This window comes from Engystomops pustulosus, chromosome 5, assembly GCF_040894005.1.
Source record: "Engystomops pustulosus chromosome 5, aEngPut4.maternal, whole genome shotgun sequence".
In the NCBI taxonomy this organism is placed as follows: Eukaryota; Metazoa; Chordata; class Amphibia; order Anura; family Leptodactylidae; genus Engystomops; species Engystomops pustulosus.
The window spans coordinates 150,390,791-150,413,965 of record NC_092415.1 but is presented as its reverse complement, the minus strand read 5'-3'; the positions used below and the strand labels follow the sequence as shown (position 1 = coordinate 150,413,965).

Below are 23,175 nucleotides of genomic sequence, written 5' to 3'. Positions count from 1 at the left end.
TAAGTGCTTCTCCTCTCATGTCGCCATAAAGATGTTGGCCAGGGAGGGAGAGAAACGTGCACCTATGGGGCAGCCGGAGACCTGTAGAAAAAATTTGTCATCAAAAATAAAGAAATTGTTTTGCAATAAAAACATAAGAACTTGGACTATGAACAGTTGAAGTCCCATGCTGTAATAACTGTATTTTCGAAGATGATGAGAAACCGCCTCGGCTGCGAGATGATGGCGAATACTCGTATATAACGAGGTGACATCACAGGAAAGCCACGAATCTGAATGAGTCCATGATAAGGAGTCCATGGCTTCGAGGATGGATTTAGTGTCCTTGACATAACCTGGTAGACGGGTGACTAGTGGTTGGAGGAGGCTATCAAGTCAACAACTCAGTCTTTCCAATAAAGAATTGGTGCATGCAACAATGGGCCGAAAAGGTGGAGGGAAGGCATTCTTATGCATCTTAGGTAGCATGTAAAAATAAGGACAAAACCACCACTGTACCTCCTTTGTCTGATGGTCGAATTGAAATATATGGATTCGCTTTTATATCTATCAATAATATCCATGTAGCTCATTCCATTTTCTCCCTGTTTTTTGCTCTGCTATTTAGACATGTATTCACACTACCTGCCATGTGTTTTATACTATTGCAGTGGTTATTCAATTGTTTTTCATCATCTACTGTGGATACTGACTATTTGTTTATATACCGTTATTTATAGACTTCTTTTGTCTACCCACTATATTTTTTACATTGTTTTTCATGTTTGTATCCATTTGCCATTTACTAGTTGCATTTCCTACCTTGTCATTAACCTGCACCTAGTGATACAAGTGTGTATAGGGGCGGAACCCTTTGTTAATCACGTGTTTCCTTTTCCCTATATACCTGTCTCTGCATTTTATTATAGTAGTTATATTCCTGTACATAGGGGGCATTATTATAGTAGTTATATTCTTGTACATAGGGGGCAGTGTTATAGTAGTTATATTCTTGTACATAGGGGGCAGTATTATAGTAGTTATATTCCTGTACATAGGGGACAGTATTATAGTAGTTATATTCTTGTACATAGGGGGCAGTATTATAGTAGTTATATTCTTGTACATAGGGAACAGTATTATAGTAGTTATATTCTTGTACATAGGGGCAGTATTATAGTATATGAAGTTCCAAGCACGGACATACTAAGTTCCAAGTCCAAAATAGGAAGAAATAGCAGACAAAAATCCAGCTGGCGGAACTCCAAAAAATAAAAGTAAAAGCAGTACAGGCAGTCCCCGGGTTACATACAAGATAGGGTCTGGAGGTTTGTTCTTAAGTTGAATTTGTATGTAAGTCGAAACTGTATATTTTATAATGGAAGTTCTAGACAATTTTTTTTCTTTTGCCCCAGTGACAATTGGAGTTTCAAAATTTTTGGTGTAATTGGACCAAGAATTATCAATAAAGCTGCATTACAGACACCTTACAGCTGATTATTGCAGTCTGGGACTATAGTAAAGCATCCAGAGAGCTTCACCAAAAAATAAAAGTAAAAGCAGTACAGTAGTAAACTTTATTTCTTAGCGTTTAAAAACATAGATGCAAAAAGACAGAGGGAAACGTGTTTGAGGGAACATATAATTGTTACATACAGTGTACAGAAAACATAACCTAATGAATAAATGAAATAAAAGTTATTGAAGCTTATTTGTTATAGTTTGGTTATAAAAGAAGTGTTCTTCTACAGTACAAACTTCTAAACTAAAAACTTCTGATTTTCAAGTTCATGAAAATGAACACCTCTCTAATTTACATATTTATTCAGCCACTCAAGCATGTCCTTCCTTGCTTCTAGAATGTATGGCTTGTCATCAGGGTTGATTTCCTCCTTCTTCCTATGGGCAAACCCATGATCTTGGTTCGGATACACTTTCACTTTATACTCAGCCTTGGATTGCTCTTTCAGTTTTTCATCCAGAGATTTAACCTGCAAGATAGAGGAAAATTTGAAATGTAAAAGATGTTCACTATAACTTGCTATTTTTCTGTTGCACCAAACTTTTATTGGAGGAGTATCTTTGGGTCTATTTACACTGCACAACGTGCCCATGTATGTGCAATTGTGTTCATTTTTTTAAATCTGTAGCTTCTATTTAAAGCCATAGCAGAAAGAGGTGCAGTCTGGGAAATATATTTCATCTGCTAATTTCTCCTAGAATGTATTTGATGTAATATATCTTCCATAACATACACAAAATATATTTTTTTGTCTTTCCATGTTTATTGTATGGGTGGCAAACCCTTGTGTTGTTAATGGACCTTGATGACGTTTTGGTTCTTCCCCAGTCACAATTGGTACACTGACCTCAGTGGGGAGTTATACCCCAATAGCACATGACCAATTGGTCTAAGCAGTTATGTGTAAGACAACCTCTTTATTATAATAAACGTACCTGTTCGAGGGGTATGAGAGGATCCTTCTCACCAAAAATGAACAACGTTGGATTAAGTAACTTGTACTTATCGATTTCTTCACGAACTAAACCTGATAATAGTAAATATAAAAACATATATTCTTGGTCATCTTGGCTTAGGATAGTGGTCTCAAGTGTTCTTTTTGCTCCAGGTACCAGTCACATGATTGCTGGGATGAACCTATGTGTGCTAGTAAATTAAAATTAGTTCGACCAGGCAATAGTAACGCATGTTGCAACCACTATGCCATAGACATTTATTATTTTGGAAAGTATTATTTTTGGGGATCTGTGGATGGCACATTATCGTGGCAAATCTGTGGATTCCACACTTTTATGGTGGAATTTGAGGATGAGCCACTGTCATGGGGGATTTTTGGGCAACACACTTTTATTGGGTATCAGTGGATGGCAGACTTATGGGGTTGAATCCTGGACGGCACATTGTTAACAAGGAGATCTTGGGTTGACACACTGTTATGGGTTGGATATGCAGATGGAAGGCTTAGATAGGAGATTTCTAGATAGTACACTGTTAAAGAGGAGATCTAAGTATGGTATGGAGAGATCTGTGTATAGCGGACTATTAGGAGTTAGATCTGTGGAAGACATGCAGTTATTATTTATGGCAAACAGCTCTAGAATCTGGAAGTCCCATCAACCCATCTCTCAGGGTGCAGTCACACGTTGCAGTTAAAACTGCATGGCAATTAGTTTTGGGTTGGTTTTAGGTGGTATTACTTATTTTAACAAGTGAAAGACATCAAATCAAATCAAACAGGTGAATGACATTTGTGGAGCAGCTTTCTCCTTCAAAATCAAATTCACCCATTCAGTTCATGTCTTTCACCTGTGAAATTGACAAAACTGCACCTAAAACCACCTCAAAACTAATTGCAATGCAGTTTTAACTCCAACGTGTGAACGCACCCTCAGGGACTCAGACTTATTAGTCTAGGAAATGCTGAGCTACAACACTTATTTATGAAAATGAGACTTGCAGTGTACCAAAAAGTGTGCTTTTCCACATTCCACATCATATGTAGCCATTGTTCGGCGCCTAAGTAGAGGCATAAAGTTCCCCAAGATTCATGTTCGTGGATAGGACGACATACTTCAGAAATTCAATTCGCCTGATTTTGAAAATACTGCACCACGTCTAAACAAGTCACTGTGGAATTTACTACAGATTATAAAGCAGTACCTCAGGATATTCAAGTGCCACCACTAAAAGGTGCTTTGATATACAGACGGTCCCCTACTTAAGAACACTCGACTTACATACAACCCATAGTTACAAACGGACCTCTGGATATTGGTAATTTATTGTGCTTTAGTCCTAGGCTACAATAAACAGCTGTAACAGTTATCACAGGTGTCTGCAATGAAGCTTTAGTGTTAATATTGATTCTTATGACAATCCAACATTTTTAAAATCCAATTGTCACAGAGACCAAAAAAGTTCTGGCTGGGATTACAATGATAAAATATACAGTTCCGACTTACATACAAACTCAACTTAAGAACAAACCTACAGACCCTATCTTGTATGTAACCCCGGGACTGCCTGTATTAGATAATGACTTACCATAGAAAGCCACTCCAGCCTTTAATTCAGAATAATTTAGCATAAGATAATGGGTTACAATACCACCCCAGCAAAATCCAATCACTCCAATCTTTTTTGCGTGACACTGCTCCTTTAGATATTTCAGTACAGCGTCAACTTCTCTGGAAAATGAATGAAAAAAATGTTAAGAGTGAAATAATGCAATAATACAATTCAACTTAACCCCTTATCCCCGATGTTTGTTTTCAGCTCAACCACTCCAAAACAAAACTAGAAATACTCATCTCCGCTCCACTTCATTTTGATCCCAGCGCCATCCGTCGTTAGTCTTGACAACCCTGGATCAATTAGCTCCATCGAGGCAAGATGTCCGGCACACCAGGCTGCTAATTATGAACGCCCTTGCCACCTCCCACGAGGTGTCAAGACTAGCCACGGACAGTGCCGGGATCAACATGAAGAGGAGAGAGGAGAGTATTTCTAGGTTTAGTTTTTTGAGTGGTGGATTTCCTTTAATGACCAGACTTGAATCTGACATGTGTCACTATAAGTGGTTATAACTTTAGAACGCTTTAACATTATCCAAGTAATTTTGAGATTGTATTTCATGTTAGGCTATATTCACACTGCTGTTGCCCGCCCGCCCGTACCATACCGGGCAACGGCAGTGTACCGGGAGAGGAGGAGAAGGAGGTGAGCGCAGCTCGCCCCCGCCCCTCTCCATAGGAAGTAATGGCGCACGGCGCCGTATTACGGTAAAAGATCGGACAGGTCCTATCTTTTTCCGGGTACGGTGCTGCACGTGTGCTGCACCGTACTGCTCCCGTAGGGCACCGTGCGCCCATTGCCGTCTATGGAGGACGTATATCGGCCGTATATTCGTCACCCATATATACGTCCTCCATACAGCAGTGTGAATGTAGCCTTAGTTGTAAAATTTAAGTATCTGAAAAAAAAAAAATTTAATTTGGCAAAAGTTCTAAAACATTCTTCATTTTCAAAGTTTGAAATGTTTTGCTTTCCATGCAGACATACTACCCAAATAGCTTGATAAGTAACATTTCTGGAATTTCTGCTTTATGATGGAGTTTGGGTGTGTTTTTTATTATTTTCATAAAAAATTTCCAAGACTCACGTTTTGAGGAACAACTCAGCTTTCAAGTGACTTTGAAAGGCCTAAATAATAGTAAAATCCCATAAAATACCCTACTATAGAAACTACACCCCTTAACATATGTAAAACAACTTCTATTAACCCTTTAAGTGTTTCACCTGGATTTAAAAAAATGGAAGTACGAATTAGAAACTTTAGATTTTTTGGGGGAAAATACATTCATTTAGGCCAAAAATGACACTTTCACAATTAATTAAATGACTAAATGCTCTGCAAAGTTAGATAACCAATTTCTCCTGAGTGTACCCACACGCCATACGTGGTGGTAAACTGCTGTATGGACACATGGCCGGGCATTGAATGAAGCAGCGCCATTCAGAACAGATTTGTATTGTCACATTGTACATGCTATAAAATTAAAAAATTTTTTGGTAATGCGGACATATAAGGGTTTAATATTAGCGGGATGATATACACTGTATAGATAATCTTGGGTTGTCTGTAGCTTATGAGACTTTATTAACCCCTTCACGCAGTGACTTAGCGCTCAGTGGCGGATATATCCGCCATGGCGCTTATGCCGGCTCGGCTCTGGATCAGAGCCAAACCGGCATCGGGAAACACGGGGTGCCGGCTGTAACTAATAGCCGGCACCCCAGTGTAACACCCGCGATCGGAGTTGTCTCCGATCGCGGGTGCTTAACCCGTTAAATGCCGCGGTCAGCGCGACCGCGGCATCTAACATGCATCTGGGGGGTCTTTCCCCCACGATCGCCCCCCCCCCCCGAACCGTTTTCGGGGGGCGCCGATCGTTGCTATAGCAACTCTGGGGTCCGATCTGGACCCCAGAGTTACTTGCAAGAATTGCCGGTAAGATGGCGTCTGTGACGTCATCTTACTGGCACAGTGCCAGCCTATGCAAGTGTATAGGCTGACACTGATAATACTCTGCAATACATCAGTATTGCAGAATATTATCATGAACAAGCAATCAGATGATTGCTTGGTCATATCCCATGGTATAAAAGTGAAAAAGTAAAAAAAAAAAAGTTATTCAATAAAAAAATAAAGTCATAAATCACTAAAAATGCCCCAAACCCCCAAAACATATAAAGAGACATATAACTTAAAAAAAAGTCTAAATCATAACACAAACCCCACATATATAGTATCACCGCGTCCGTAACAACCCGTAGAATAAAAGTAAATCATTATTGAACCCCCACGATAAACGCCGTAAAAAAAACTGTTATAAACCCTCCAAAAATTATGATTTTTACCTTTTCAATCCCACAAAAAATGCTATAAAATGCAATCAAAAAACCATATGTACTCAGACATGATGGTGCAAAGTACAACATGTCCCGCAAAAAACAAGCCATCAACCAGCTCCGTAGCCAAAAAAGTAACAATGTTGTGCCACTTGGAAGACGGCAATACATAAATGATAGATTTTTCCCCACATTAGGGTTTTGTTTGACAAATTTAGTAAAACGTAAGAAAATATATTCATGTCTGGTATCCCCGTAATCGTATCAACCCATAGAATAAAGATAACATGATTATTAGTCTATACGGTGAACACCAAAAAAAAAAAGAAGTAAAAAATCCAGTACAGAATTGATGCTTTTCTACTCCTGCCCTCAAAAAAAGTTCCTAAATTTTCAACAATAGGTGATACCAACCCCGAAATGGTAACAATGGAAAAAGCATCTCATCCCGCAAAAAAAAATGCCGTCACATGGCCCCAATAACGAAAAAGCGAAAATTTTATAGCCTTCAAAAGGGGCCAATGAGGAAACTAAAATCCTGGCAGCTGCAGGTCCCTCCTTCCCTTCTGCACCTCGCTGTGTCCCCATAAAACAAGTCACAGCCACATGTGGGGGGTCTCTGTACTCAGGAGAAATTGCAGAACAAATTGTATGGTGGGTTTTCTCTTTTTATCTTTTGGAAATGTGTAAATTTTAGGGCTAAATGAACGTATAAGGGAACAATATGACCATTCTAAATTTCACCTCCATTTTGATTCAATTACTATGAAGATCTCAAGGGGTTAACAGTCTTCGTAAAAGCTGTTTCTGATAGCTTGAGGGGTGCAGATTTGAAAATGGGTAGATTATATAGGGGGTTTTGATGCTAAATATGTAAAATTTCATTCAAAACTGTATTTATCCCCAAAATAGTCAATTCTGAAAATCCGGAAAAGCGATATTCTATTTGTAAGCCGCGTGACGTCAAAATAAATTATCCAGACATTTCAGAAATTATGAAAATGTAAAGTAGACATATGGGAAATGTTATTCAGCAACTTATTTAGGTGGTAAATCTATCTGCCTGAAAACGCAATGATTTAGAATTTCGAAAATGGCAATTTTTTCAAAAAATTTATCATATTTTCTTTTTTTTTGTAAATAAACGCAAAACTTATCAGCCAAAATTTACCACTAAAATGAAGTACAACATGTGGGGAAAAAACAGTCTCAGAATCGTTTTGATAAGTAACAGTGTTCAAAAGTTATAACCATATAAAGTCACGCAAGTCAGAATCCAAAGAATCGGGCTGAGCCTTAAGCTACAAAATGGCTGCGTCCTTAAGGGGTTAACCATTTAAAAAAAATACAAAAAAAATCATCAGTTTTTATTTTGGATTTTTAGCCCCTTTTTTGCCTGCTCACCCTAAAGAAAAAAATAATATTTTATCTTTATTCTCCGGTTCACTACAATTACGGTGATCCCTTATTTATATAGTTTTTCTTATAAGTAACATTGGAGAAAATCTAATATTTTTTATATCAACAACTTTTCAGAAGCATAACTTCTATATTTTTATGTTAACTTTTTTGATTGCTTTTTAGAACATTTTTGTGATGGTATTTGATGAAAAATGTTATATTACAGGAAGTATATCATGTTTTTTTTACACCATTTATTTTATTACGGTAATATGGACACTGTGATACCAAATATGTAATTTTTTGTGTTTTATATGTACGATAACTGTGGTGATTAGGGGACTTTTATTTTATTTATACATTTTTTTAATAAAATGATTTTTACTATTTGTTTTACTTTTTTAATTTTTTTTACACTTGGGCTTGAACAAACTTTAGTCCGATTGCTTGTTCAAGCCCTTACAATGCAAAAGACATGTATTGCAGTGTGTAATGTAACTAACTGAGCAGGCTGATCAGGGCCGGCTCCAGGTTTCAGTAGGCCCCTGGGCGACAGAACCTCAGGGGGCCCCTTTGCAGTGAACTCACGTGGCAGCATTTAAAATTCAGAAACTAAAACAGTCTCCTGTTACCTAAAATATTCCCTAATTTATCATCCCAAACAGCCGTATCACGGTCAGGGCAGTTTTGAGGTCATTTAACCAACAAGACAAGCCTAAAACTTTGTGCCCCTCTGCCAAGTAATAAAACTGAAGCTTCAACTCAGCTGCTGCGGAACCTCATAATACACCCCTCAGCTGCTGCGGAACCTCATAATGCACCCCTCAGCTGCTGCGGAACCTCATAATACACCCCTCAGCTGCTGCGGAACCTCATAATACACCCCTCAGCTGCCGCGGAACCTCATAATACACCCCTCAGCTGCTGCGAAACCTCATAACACACCCTTCAGTTGCTGCGGAACCTCATAACACACCCTTCAGCTGCTGCGGAACCTCATAACACACCCTTCAGCTGGTGCGGAACCTCATAACACACCCTTCAGCTGGTGCGGAACCTCATAACACACCCTTCAGCTGCTGCGGAACCTCATAACACACCCTTCAGCTGCTGCGGAACCTCATAACACACCCTTCAGCTGCTAAGGAACCTCATAATACACCCCTCAGCTGCTGTGGAACCTCATAATACACCCCTCAGCTGCTGCGGAAACTCATAATACCCACCTTAGCTGCTGCGGAACCTCATAATACAGATCACTGCTGCTGCCTAACATCATAATACACACTTCAGCTGCTTCAATACATTATAATAACAGTTCAGCTGCTGCAGAACCTCCTAATACACAACTTTGCTGCTGCAGAATCTCATAATACACATCACTGCTGAAACAGAAGTCTCTCTCCTTCTCATGTACATACAAACCAACTGGCATTCACACATGTAGGCAAGTATAGCTACATGCAGACAGATACATACAGACAGATACACATGCAGGGAAACACATCATCACACATACCATACACTCACCATATGGATCAGTAATACACAGCCATACATGTCACATACCATCACACCCTATGGTGTCTTCAGCAGCCCTGGTATCACACTGAGGAGTCTTCAGGCTTCTCCTCCTCCATCTTTTCGTCCCGATCTCTAAGCTGCCAGATCTCTGCTATACTGCAGCTCCGTGTGAAGAGGAGATGGGGGAAGGGTGGGTTAACCCATTATGTGCTGTATCTCACTGGCTGCTCAGCAGCCTCTGACTGTCCTGTGCCTTGTCCGAGTGAGGGAGGAACAGTGCAGGGCACAGGACACTTCCTCAGTCAAAACAGGAAGTGAAGATGTGCACAGCGTGTGTGGGCCCCCGGCAGCTCTCTGGTCCCCGGGGTGCTGGAGCCGGGCCTGAGGCTGATGCATGCTGAATTAGTTACAGCCAGGTCCTGTCAGAGGACCAGGCAGCCTCGGGCATACGCCTGACCCTGGGGCTGCAGGAAGATGGATCGGATCCCCCCGGTAAGCGCACCGGAGGGAGGGTCTGATCAGGAGGAATACACCCAGGCATGACTGCAGTTTACCATAAAGTAAATGTTGGTTACCATGTTACAGTGGTTTTTGCGTTATTTTATGCATATCGTGCATTTCACATGGTATTTACTGTAGATTGCATTATGGATGATATTTTCACAAATAAACTGTGCATATTTAGATGTAATAAATATCAGCGTCTTTAGAAATCACTTCTTACCTGTAGGCTTTATTTGCAGGTCGGGTTTCAAGCCACTTAAAAAAATCTTTATTATCATAAGTTGAGTGCCATGGAGCCTGGCCTACAAAAAAGTCACCGAGGACAGCACTACAAACAAAATAGAAAAGAAAAACATAGGAAAATATTATCAAAGTGGCATCAAGTCAATATTTGGAGAATGCAATCACTAAGAAAAAGATTTTCATAAAAGTAAAAAGAGTTATCTGCAGGCTCATTGAAATCTATTATCTATTTATAAATATTACTGCGCCCGCTTTATGCTCAGAATTTAGAGAGGGGGCCCTACTAGAGACAGCTATCGCTGTATATACATTCATTAATGAAGGGCTGTCAGTTGTTGATATGCCTACTACCTGTCAACTGTATATCCATCTGCCAAACCAATCATGCTCTATAACATGCTGTCTCCTATCTGATATGTATTACTTTTTACATTTCCATTTTAGATTTTCACCGATCCTCCGGCATCTCCATACAGCAGCATGGGGAACAGGGCTGCCGACAGTGACGAGCGGGAAACTAAAGCTGGAGAGGGATAACTGGAGCTGGGGGCAGGGGGAGAACTGGAGCTGGGGGCAGGGGGAGAACTGGAGCTGGGGGCAGGGGGAGGACTGGAGCTGGGGGCAGGGGGAGAACTGGAGCTGGGGGCAGGGGGAGAACTGGAGCTGGGGGCAGGGGGCGAACTGGAGCTGGGGGCAGGGGGCGAACTGGAGCTGGGGGCAGGGGGCGAACTGGAGCTGGGGGCAGGGGGCGAACTGGAGCTGGGGGCAGAGGGGGACTGTTGCTGGGGGCCTGGGACTAGGGGTACTATGCAACCTGGGGGAGGGTCTGAGAAGGGGGTAGTTGACATAGATAAGATCTGGGGGGGGGTTAGCCTTCTGTGGAGGGGGGGGAAGCAGTATTATAGTAGTCATACTCTTGTACATAGGAGCAATATTATAGTAGTTATATTATTCATGCAGATAGGGGGCAGTACAATAGTAGTTATATTCTTGTACATAAGGGGTAATATTATAGTTGTTATATTCTGGTACAAAAGGGGGCAGTATTATAGTAGTTATATTCTTGTACTGGCTGGCTGGCTGCAGGCAGGGCACAGCTCCACATGAATGGAACTGAGCTTCAATCAGGTTATGTAACAAAGTTAACTGGGTTAAATCTTGAGTTCAAATTTTTTTTACTCCAGTAACACCAGCCGAATGGACAGCTGTGAGCATCAATAACAGTTCTAGCGAGCATCATTTAGTGCATCTTAATTAAATGGCTTATTCTGATAGAAAATTGAAATGAGAATATTACTTACATGTATCCATGTGACGCAAGAAGATCCGCAAAATATCTAGTGTTTGTAAGCTTCCATCCATAAACATCTTGAACCACAATGATGGCTTTATCAGTGTTAGTTTTTGGCTTAGAGACGTAAGCGTTTATGTGTTCAATCTGAATCTCATGTCCAAGACCTTTATAGTCAAACTCATCTCCTAGTGCACAAGGGCAAGGCTGTGCTTCATTTGCCATTGTAAATCTGAAACAGGGATTCAGAGGTTCACAGTAGATTTGGTTGAATAAAGGCACAGGTATATCAAGTCCTACTTTTAATCACATTACAGGTTATTTATCATACACAACGTGCACCATCTTAAAGATGATTTCACCGCCCCTCTGGTGATTTGTATTTGATTCATCAATTCCCCTAATTACCTTGGTCGCCCTCCTTTGCACTTGCTCTAGTTTAACCATGTCCTATTTACACATTGGTGCCCAAAAATGTAAGCACTGCTCCTTGTCTATTGATTTGTACTATGTGAGATAATCATGGGGGTAACTCCTCTGTTGCTTCTGTCAGGGCATGAATTCAGCTGGAACTACAAAAGCTTTGCATTCACTACTCTATGTCCCTTCAATGAGTCAAAAGTAAGAAGAAACCTGTAAGAGAGGTGTGGAGAATGTAGACTTTGCAACTGTCGCAGCAGAAGTTAAAGGACACCTGTCATCAGGTCTCTGCCACTAGTCCTGTCACCTCTACCTGTTGGAGCAGCTCACAAGGATCCAATACAGCCTTTATCTAGTCAATTCATACATTAATCATTGTAAAATCATCTATTCTTTATCATGTAAATGAGGCTGGTCACATGGTCAGAGGCAGTGATGTCACCGCTGTTACCCCTCCCCTCTCCTCCCCCTGCTCATGTCTGTGTGTAATGTATAGTAAAGCATTGCTAGTGTGTGTGCTGCATCTGCTGACATGCTGCATCCTCCTAATATACAGGTGAGAGACACAGACATCAGCTACACATGTATCTGACATGTTCTGCTATAACATGGCTGCAGCCTGGAGCTGCTGTATCTCTCCTATACACACACAGGCTGCAGGGGGCGTGGCCACCAGGACCAGGAAGCATATCATTATACAGCCTCACATCATTATACAGGCTGTCAGTCATGCACTGGGGGTGTGGCTGTGCCTCCCACTCATGAATAAGGTGGACAGCTTGAATATGCTAATGCTTCATTGGACATTTCACAGGTCATTTGCATACAGCTTTAGGACCTCATTGCTTAGGTTTACAGGCATGTAGAGGGACAATGAAGGGATAGAGGCAATGCTCTCTAATGAAAGTTTATGAAAATATATTTAGTTTAGGGGGTTATTTTGCATGACGGGTTCTCTTTAAGAACCTTGGGAATTGTGAGAAAGAACTATTGTTTGGCTTTGTCACACAGGGTACTACACCCTCAACAAGTGTTTCTCCTGTTTCACCTGTTACACAAAGGAAATATGTGTGAAGACTTATTGGTAGACTTTTTGCAAGTTTTTTTTATCAGCTTACTTGGCTTCATTTTTTGTGCTTGGTGACATAGTTGATCCTTTTATGTGTATGCACTTTTTAAATAAGCTGTGTCCATATTCATGTTTAGACTCTTCAGGGTTTTTTAAAAATTTTTTCTTAAGAAAATCTACCATCAAAATCAAGCATAATAAACCAGGGGCACTTAGGCCTCTTCCACACTTGCGTTGCAGATCAGGGTGCGATCAGGGTTTGGTCAGTGAAAAACTGACATTTTTCATCAGAGTTCAATCAGTTTGCAGTCAGAGTTTGTTCGGTGTCTCAGTTTTTCATGCACGTTTTCAATGCATTTTTCATGCCCAGATAACGTGCGTGAAAAGGACTCAGGACTGAGCTCTATCTTTTCTAGGACAATTGATCAGTGAAAAACGCATTGCACTTGCATTGGACTTGCATGTAACTCAGAGTGCAATGCGTTTTTGCTGCATCTCCATAGACTTGTATGGTGCGTTTTTAGAGCATGCCGAGATTTAAACGCACATTAAAAAAAATGCGTGTCTGTGCGTGAAAAAGAATGCAAGTCTGAAAAAAAGCATTGATTACAATGGGTCAGAGTGCAATACAAGTTCTGCGCATCAAAAGCATGCGCAGAACACGGCTGTGAAAAATGCAAATGTGAAAGGGGCCTTACTGTTATATTTATTATCCATGAGCTCCTTCCTTATAAACTCTGTTTTTTATAAACTATCCTAAGGGGAATTGCAGGGAATTACCAAAGCATGTCTCCCCCACCCACTCTGATCCCTCATCACTTTCCCCTTCCCTCTGCCCGTTGCAGTGATCATTTCATCACTTAGTGGGAGGTGGAGGTGCTTGTTGCATTCTGAAATAGCCTGTAAATCTGCAGTATGGATGGTCTCCGTTAACACCCCTCATAGACCAAGAGGCTCATTAGCATCATTTTAAATGTTGTTTTTAGGAGGAGGGATAACAAATACAAGAAGATTACCACAATCACAGTGCCTGGATATATGATGAATAGTCTCTGGTTTAACATGTTTGATTTTGATGGTAGATTTCCTCTAACCCGTTCTCGCAAATGGATGTAATAGCCGAGCTGGTGGCAGAAGCTGTGGGTGTCAGCTGTCAAGCACAACCGATGTATGTAAGACGATTCTACATGTTATTGCCAAGAGGTAGAACTGAATAACACCGAAAGATGCCTAATCAGTTCACTAGACCCCAAAAAATGGAAAGCGTTCACCAGCCAAACAGCAATAACAGAGAGGGGTGAAAACAGGCCATATAAAACATAACTTTTAATAAACATAGTTAAAATATAATATAATATTCACCAGACCAAGACCACTATCCACCTAGTGATGCAGTCTAGGTGGAAAAGAAGCACAGCAACCATAATGCGCAGTGCATGACAGGGAGGACCGTATAGATATGCAATTAAAAAAAAAAGATCTCACCCGTCTGGAGGAAACAGGAGCTGATACGACGGAAAGGTAGATGGAGCTGCTGCAATATGTGGTCCCAGACCAGGAGTAGCACTGCATATAACTGCCTATGTCACACACCACTGTGTTTTTCTATGGACCACTGTCCTTTGGCGTGACCTGCTTGATATTACTCATGCACCATGTTCTATTTCCCCTGATGAAAGACCCTCATTTTGGTGGATCTGGAAACGCATTGGGAATGTGTCTATAGGAAGTTCTAGGGACTCACATGTGGACAGAGATTCTCTGGGACTGTCCTTGTCAGTACGGGAGCCAATAGGGGAACAGAGCAGTTATATGGATACTTAGATGCAGTGCTTTTATCTACTCCTGGTCTGGGACCGCTTTTTGCAACAGCTCCATCTACCTGTTCGTTGCATTAGCTCCGGTTTCTCCAGACGGGTGAGATCTTTCTTTTTTATTGCATATCTATATGGTCCACCCTGTCATGCACTGTGCATTATGGTTGTTGTGCTTCTTTTCCATCTAGACTGTATCACTAGATGGATAGTGGTCTTGGTCTGGTGAATAAATTATATTTTAACTACATTTATTAAAAATTATGTCCTTATATATATATATATATATATATATATATATATATATATATATATATATATGATTTGACATGTTACCTTTGTGGATTGGACCCCCCCCTTTGGGGTTACAGGGGGGGGGGGGGCTTTTGTAGGTTGGGGGATCCTTATCTTCCTGTGGTAGCCCCATAGTCTGATGTGTGCCTTAGAGACCATCTGCCAATATTCAACTACAGGCATATGCAGATCCTTTTACTTTTACCTTCAGGAGCAGTAGGAAGTTGAGCACAATCCCTTGCTGGAACATTGAGAGAGACACACACACACACACACAGACAGGGGGCTTAATTCAGCACTGTTACATCATAAACTACTCTTAGAAAGGTATGGGCTGAGAGAGACCTGGATATCTGAAGAGAAATCAACCGCATCCTGCCCTCAGAAATTGTCTCTCTCATTCATGAGGGGGGAGGGGGGGCTGGTCTAGCAGTGTCAGCATCAGTGAGGAGGTGAGGTATACAGACTACACTGAAAGAAAGAATAGGTTTGGCTCACAAAAATTTCATTTGCAACAACTGTGCTCAGGAACAAATCTGGACTGTAAAAGGCGTGTATATACGATCTCAAAGAAGTTTGCCACCACCGTTTGATTAAAGTCCATAGGGCACATTTACTTACCCATCCCTGTGCATTCCCCGAGCTTCGTTGTCCAACCAGAATGCACAGCTGTCGCGATTCACTTACATCGTGTGCCCGATTTCCTGAAAGGTCTGCCGGAGTTCACCATCTTCCTCCTGATGCATGTAAGTGCATGTCTTGCGACACAATTAAATGTTAAATCCCGCGCTTAGTCCGAATCAGTCTGATCATCCGGCGGCCCGGCCCCCCCGTTGGGTCGCATGAAAGGCAGCGCCGATGCGCCAAATTCCGATTGTGTGCACCAAAATCCCCTGCTAAATGCGCCGCAAATTGGAATATCCAACGATAGTGCGGACCGCAGACCCTTAGTAAATGAGCCCCCATATGTTCAATCCTTATTCATTCTTAATTCATTTCCATAAAATCATCGCCATCAACATACTTATCACAATAGAAAAGTGAGTCAATGCGTTTTGAATTCACCACAATGTTCTTATTTATGACTGTCTGTGTAATAGCACCGGGAGACTCATATACTCCAGGGAGAGGAAATCCTCTACTGAATTGTATAACACAACAAGTCAGCACAACAAGTTAAAAACAAACATAAAACAAGAATTAATTTCTATATATTCAGAATGCAAACGTATTACCTTATATAACCCAATGTTTCTGTAATTAACAAAAAATGTTTATACAATAAAGCACTAATAACAATGTTACATACATATCAATCCATGTTCCTATACAAGCTAAAATCCATTTTCTGATGGGGATACTTTCATGGACTTGGAAGAGCCCTGCATGCAAACCATAGCATTGATAGTACAACAGGTCCTAGCAACTACTAGCCCTCTACTAATTTTACATCTCACATTTACCACAGCTATCATTTATCTTCAATTATATCAACGATGTATAAAACAAACAATCCTGTATGTTGAATGCTGTATGCCCAGTCGGACCGTGCGCCGTAACGCCCCCATTATATGTGTCGATTGATGTCTAGAGCAGCTGTGCCGCAAAACGGTCGTGTGCGACAGATTTATGGTGCAGACACTTCTTAAAATTTCTTACACTAGAAAGAACGTGCAAATTTCACCAGAACACTGGCGCAAAGCCCTTAGTAAATGTGTCCCAATGTCCCACATTTATCCAAGCTCCGGTGTTCAGATGCTTTTTGCACAAAAATACATGTACAAACTGCTTGCACATGTATTTATGAAGTGTTTGCGCCTGTCTTGTGTCGCACCTGTACTGCGTTCTGGTGCAGATTTGTGAGGAAATCGTCATTATGTGTAGTTGCTGGGTTCTTCCAAGTCCACTAAAGTATCCCCATTAGAAAATGGATTTTTACCAGTATAGGAACCAGGATTGTCATGTATTTAACATTGTTATAACTGCTTTATTGTAAAAACATTTTTTGTAAAATACTGAAACATTGGGTTATATGTTTATATGTTTGTTTTTTAATTATTGTGCTGACTCTGGACAATGATGCATGCCATTTTGGATTTTCCTATGAGTCAAACAATTCAGGTGAGGATTTCCTCTCCCGAGAGTATATCAGTTTCCCATGCCATCATACAGACAGCCATGAAGGAGAACGCTGATGTGCATTTAAAACGCGCTGACTCACTTTTCTCTCATTACAAGTATCTTTATGGCAATGATTTATGGAAATGACTGTATACTGCAGCTCCCCGTCTCCAGGCGGGCACTAAGGACAGCATTAAAGTCTTTTTTAGAAGAATGATGTCTCTAATCCCATAGATAACATGTATAAAGGTCCATCTAGAAGGTACTGCATGTGGTTTGTGGAAGAGATGGGTTCCCTGGTGACAGTTTCTCTTTAAGAATTAAATGCTCATTATACTCACGATACTTTTAATAAATGTACTGTATTTGGCTTAAAGGGAACCTGTCACCGCTGTTACAAAAAAATGAAACTAAGACAGGTTCCCGTAGAGCCCTTTAGTCCTAAGGGCACCCATTTATCAACTAACACTGGCGATGCAAAGAAAAGCAAAAAAAATCACATTTTATTCTGTACCTGGTAACCAGGGGGAACCCAGCGAGTCCACGTGGGAGGATCACCGCGGCTCGAGTCCTCGCCCTCCTCTGTGCACATAAGCCAGCGCACGCCTCCATCTTTCCTACGTCACGCGGCTCCCTGGCTTCCTGCTCGCTGATAAGCATTGACACAGCTGAGAGCAGCCAGTGCGCGGAACTGTGCGATGTAGGAAAAATCATACAGCGGGCGTGCGCTGGCATATGTGCACAGAGGAGGGCGAGGACTCGAGCCGCAGTGATCCTCCCACGTGGACTCGCTGGGTTCTCCCTGGTTACCAGGTACAGAATAAAATGTGATTTTTTGCTTTTCTATGCATCGCCAGTGTTAGTTGATAAATGGGTGCCCTTAGGACTAAAGGGCTCTATAGGAACCTGTCTTAGTTTCATTTTTTTGGAACAGCGGTGACAGGTTCCCTTTAACTCTATTCGGACCTTAGACGTCAGCGGGCGCAGGTCCGGAATCTGCAGCAACGTCATCAGTGTAGCTACAGCATTCTTAAAGAGAACCCGTCAGGCAAATTAACCCCCTACACTAAATATATTTTCATAAACTGCTATAAGAAAGCATTGCCTCTATCCCTTCATTGTCCCTCCACATGCCTGTAAACTTAAGCAATGAGGTCCTAAAGCTGTATGCGAATGACCTGTGATGGGTCCAATGAGTCATTAGCATATTCAAGCTGTCCAGCTTATTTATGAGTGGGAGGCACAGCCACACCCCCAGTGCTTGACTGACAGCCTGTATAAGAGAGGGGGAGAAGAGGGGAGGAGTAACAGGGGTGACATCACCGCCTCTGACTATGTGACCAGCCTCATTCACATAATAAAGAAAAGATGATTTTATAATGATTAATGTATGAATTGACAGGTGTCCTTTAACCGGTTCAGGACCGGGCCCTTTCCTGTTTTTTCATTTCCATTTTTCACTCCCCACCTTCAAAAATCTATTACTTGCAAAAATAAAAAAGTTAAGAGCTGTGCGACGGCTTGTTTTCTGCTTAACAAATTGCACTTCATAATGGTGGCATTGAATATTCCCTGCCGTGCACTGGGAAGCGGGAAAAAAAAAATTCCAAATGCAGTGAAAATGGTGAAAAAACGCATTTGCGCCGTTTTGTTGTGGGCTTGGAATTTACGGCTTTCACTGTGCGTCCCAACATGTCTACTTTATTTCTTGGGTCAATACTATTACGCAGATACCAAATTTGTATAGGTTTTATAATGTTTTCATACATTTACAAAAATTAAAACCTCTACAAAATTTCTTTTTTGATTTTGCCATCTTCTTGCGCTAATAACTCTATGCAGCAAAGACTTTCTGGCTATGGAGAGGGCTCAGCCCGTGAGCCCTCTCCATGCACCGGGACCCAACCGCCGCCATGAATACACGGCGGGCGGTTGTGAACCTGTTAGGGTATCTTTGGTTAATAATGTACAAAAGGTAGATTTCAAGGAAAAATAATAGATATTGCTAGCGTTTATGTCCAATAAATCGTGTAGTCAACTGCCTGTAATTGGGGACATTTAAAACAAAATAACTTTATTGATATTTCATTAAAATTAAACACACAACGAAAGTAGCAGGGCTATCTCTATACAAAGAATAGTCCGACTGCAATAGGCTGGGTAAGGAGTATTACTGTAAGCCACAAGAGCGGTAACCTGTACCCTGAACGTGTTGCCGCATTAATTGGGTACAGTATGTTGTTTTCTAACACTCTTGTGATATCTGTCAGAAATTTCCATTAAGCCCAATAATGCACACCGGTGATCTCATACTTATACATTCATTGGAGAGTGTATTCACCAGTAAGTGTCAATTTGTCACATATCTGCCTGACGCGTTTCCCCACTGATATAAACACAGCGGTTCATCAGAGGTTGATTTTTGACAATGGGTGAAAGAGGTGAAACATCAGGACTACAAGAGTCTGCAATTTGATCGGAATTCCCCTCCTTTTAATTGGTGTACACTAGATGATATGGGAGGTCTCTCCTCTATCAGCTGGCATTTAGCAAACTGGCCGTTGTCCACATTGCGTTATAGCTCGGACTCACACTGCCTAAGATTGACTAAGGTATACAGTCAGCTGTTATAGAGGGTCAGCTTCTACTGTCACAGAGCTTTCACTCCCTACTTATTCTTATACGGTTATAGGGTTAGATGGATGGTTAGGTGGTTTTCCAGGAGGAACTTGAGAAGTGGACCTCGGCCATAGCTCTATGGCTGAGGTTCATTGATGACGTGCTCATCCTGTGGACTGGATCTGTGGATCTCTTTAGGGAGTTCGTAACCCTCTTAAATATCAATGAGTTGGGTCTCTTTTTTACTTCAGAAATTAACTCCAGGGAGATCACATTTTTGGATATCAAGATCTTACTCACGGACACAGGGAACCTGGAGACACGACTTTTTAGAAAACCTACAGCCTCGAATAGTCTTTTAAGATGGCAGAGCTGGCATCCGACACCCCTCAAAAGAGGAATTCCCAAGGGGCAATACCTGAGGGTTCGCAGAAACTGTTCCTCATTGGGTAATTACTTGGAGGCTTCCAAGGATCTCCAAAGCCGTTTTTTGGAGAAGGGATATCCACCTCATATCCTGAAGGAGGCCCACCAGCATGCGCTGAATCAGAAAAGACAGGAGCTATTAAATCCCAAAAAGAGGGCCACACAAGAAGGAAAAATGAGAATTATTGGGACCTATGACAGTTGTCATCTCGAGGTACAAAGGATACTTCGAGAGAATTGGAACATCTTAAAAATGGACAAAGATATTGCTGAGGCCATTGACCCTTATCCCTCCATCACCTACAGAAGAGGCCAGAATGTCGGAGACAGCCTGGTCCACAGTCATTTGACACCATTGACTGGGAAAAGAACCTGGTTGTCAGACAAACCCACTGGGACCTTTAGTTGTGGTGGATGCAAGTCTTGTAAATACATTAAAACTGGAAAGATGTTTAGAAGTACAAGCACGGGAAGAACTTTCACTATCAAGCACTTTTCCAATTGTAAGACAGTGGGGGTGATTTATTTAATCACTTGCATGTGCTTGATACAATACGTGGGACAAACCACGAGACAAGCAAGAAGGCGTTTCAGAGAACACATCAACAACGTAAAAAATAGGGAGGACACAGCAGTCTCTAGACATGTGTGGCAAGAACATCAAGGGGACCATAGTGTCCTACAGTTCCAAATTATTGAAGTGGTGGAGCCCTCACCTAGAGGGGGGGACTTTGAAAGAAAAATGTCCCAACGGGAATCCAGGTGGATCTTCAATTTGGGAAGCCTACAACCAAATGGACTTAATGAACATATAGTCTATTCGTGCTTCCTATGACTCCCCTGCTCTCCCCTTGTAAAGAAATAAAGAAACAGAGGCACGGCTACATCGCACCATGGTCATATATACCAGTCCTTCTCTATCTGTCAATGGTTACCCATTTATGCAATATCCCTCTCTATTTGTCTACAGTCACCCGATATTTCTTGATCACAACATCATCTAACCACTAGGCTAGCTTTGAATAGCTGATGGATGTACACATAAGAGAACATTTTAATGTCCAATCACCTATAAACAGTATACCTTACACTCCTTGCCGACGGCCGCGATGATTACCCCTGGTTACTATAGTTACGATTCAGTAACACACTATGGGAGGCGGAGATGACACATAATACGGTGCTGACATTCCGGCCAAGCCCTCTCGATCTGATTGGATCCTGGCGCGATGACGCGCCGGAACTATCAGCGCATAGAGAGACTTGATTGGCCCGGACAGCTCGGAAACTCCGCCCTCTCCTTGCACACACCTTAGGGGCGGTGCTTAAACTTTAAAGAGTCTTGAACGCGAGCGACACACGCGGCTGTTATCAATGCCGGCGTGTGTGTGTGCAGTATGAGAGGAGGCACGTCCTCTGCTGTCTATTAGCTAGGAAACTGAACCATCTAACCCTATAACCGTATAAGAATAAGTAGGGAGTGAAAGCTCTGTGACAGTAGAAGCTGACCCTCTATAACAGCTGACTGTATACCTTAGTCAATCTTAGGCAGTGTGAGTCCGAGCTATAACGCAATGTGGACAACGGCCAGTTTGCTAAATGCCAGCTGATAGAGGAGAGACCTCCCATATCATCTAGTGTACACCAATTAAAAGGAGGGGAATTCCGATCAAATTGCAGACTCTTGTAGTCCTGATGTTTCACCTCTTTCACCCATTGTCAAAAATCAACCTCTGATGAACCGCTGTGTTTATATCAGTGGGGAAACGCGTCAGGCAGATATGTGACAAATTGACACTTACTGGTGAATACACTCTCCAATGAATGTATAAGTATGAGATCACCGGTGTGCATTATTGGGCTTAATGGAAATTTCTGACAGATATCACAAGAGTGTTAGAAAACAACATACTGTACCCAATTAATGCGGCAACACGTTCAGGGTACAGGTTACCGCTCTTGTGGCTTACAGTAATACTCCTTACCCAGCCTATTGCAGTCGGACTATTCTTTGTATAGAGATAGCCCTGCTACTTTCGTTGTGTGTTTAATTTTAATGAAATATCAATAAAGTTATTTTGTTTTAAATGTCCCCAATTACAAAAGGTAGATTTCCTTTAACAGCAGCTCTCTGACTCCAGTCTCTAAAACTACTCCCTTTAAGTCTTTTCCCCCCTTCAGTTTTACCAAGCATTTACCCATTTAATTAGTTTTTGATCCTTCTCTTAATTTTTAACTATTACTTTTTACTTTAACCTTTTAACACTGCATGCAGCCCTATTTCATTTTTCAGTTTCTATTTTTTACTCCCCACCTTCAAAAGCCATAATTTTTTTTTATTGGTGTCCACAGAATTGCATTAGGGCTTTTTTTCTGCATACAAACTGTCAGGATTCAGGGGTAGTGGACCCACTATACAACTGCAGACAATGACGTAAGCCGACACCTGGGAGCGGAGTCTAAGTGGCACCCGGTTTTCACCTGAGCCCGCCGCAAAGCGGGTTGGACTTGTTGCGGTGTGGTACCAACAGGTCGCTCCACAGTTGTGACTTTGTCTGTGGTGGCAGCCAAGGCAAGGCACAGAGTCATAAGGCAGAATTGGCAGAATAAGCAGGAGGTCGAGACAGGCAGCACAGGTGCAACATCAGAGGCAAAGCAGAAGGTCAGGGCAGGCAGCGGAGAAGCGAGATCAGGGGTCCAACGGGAAATCAGTCTAAACGCACAGGGCAAGGAACACAGCTTTCTCAATGGCATGAAGGTGTGCAGGGAAATAAATACTTCCTTAAAACCTGTGATTCAAAACCATTCCTTTTATACCTAAATGGTTCCTTGCTGCAATGTTAAAAAATCTGTATGTAAACATGTATGCACCTCACCCGATGTCCAATCACACTGCATATTAAATATTATTTGCATTGCCCTGCTTCCTGTGCCTGATTGACAGGTCTCTATGCTAGGACATGCTGCAGTGTGAACATTGAGAGAGAGAAAGTTCCGTTACATCATTGGCAGCTTCATGTCATTTGACCAGGATGAT

At 41.6% G+C, this 23,175-nt stretch overlaps 1 protein-coding gene across 4 annotated transcripts in view; it reads right to left on the bottom strand.

The window, feature by feature from the left end:
* Positions 1–1,550: 1,550 nt before the first annotated feature.
* Positions 1,551–23,175, bottom strand: part of LOC140133329 (carboxymethylenebutenolidase homolog) — a 76,279-nt gene continuing 54,654 nt past the window's right edge. For all 4 annotated transcript variants that reach the window (XM_072153384.1, XM_072153387.1, XM_072153383.1 and 1 more), the window contains exons 2-6: positions 11,386–11,607; positions 10,062–10,169; positions 4,046–4,188; positions 2,437–2,528; positions 1,551–1,970 (exon numbers count right to left, since the gene is read on the bottom strand). In XM_072153384.1, the coding sequence (XP_072009485.1) occupies positions 1,788–1,970; positions 2,437–2,528; positions 4,046–4,188; positions 10,062–10,169; positions 11,386–11,600 (741 nt within the window). In that variant the 5' untranslated portion in view covers positions 11,601–11,607 and the 3' untranslated portion in view covers positions 1,551–1,787. The remainder of the gene's footprint in view (positions 1,971–2,436; positions 2,529–4,045; positions 4,189–10,061; positions 10,170–11,385; positions 11,608–23,175) is intronic.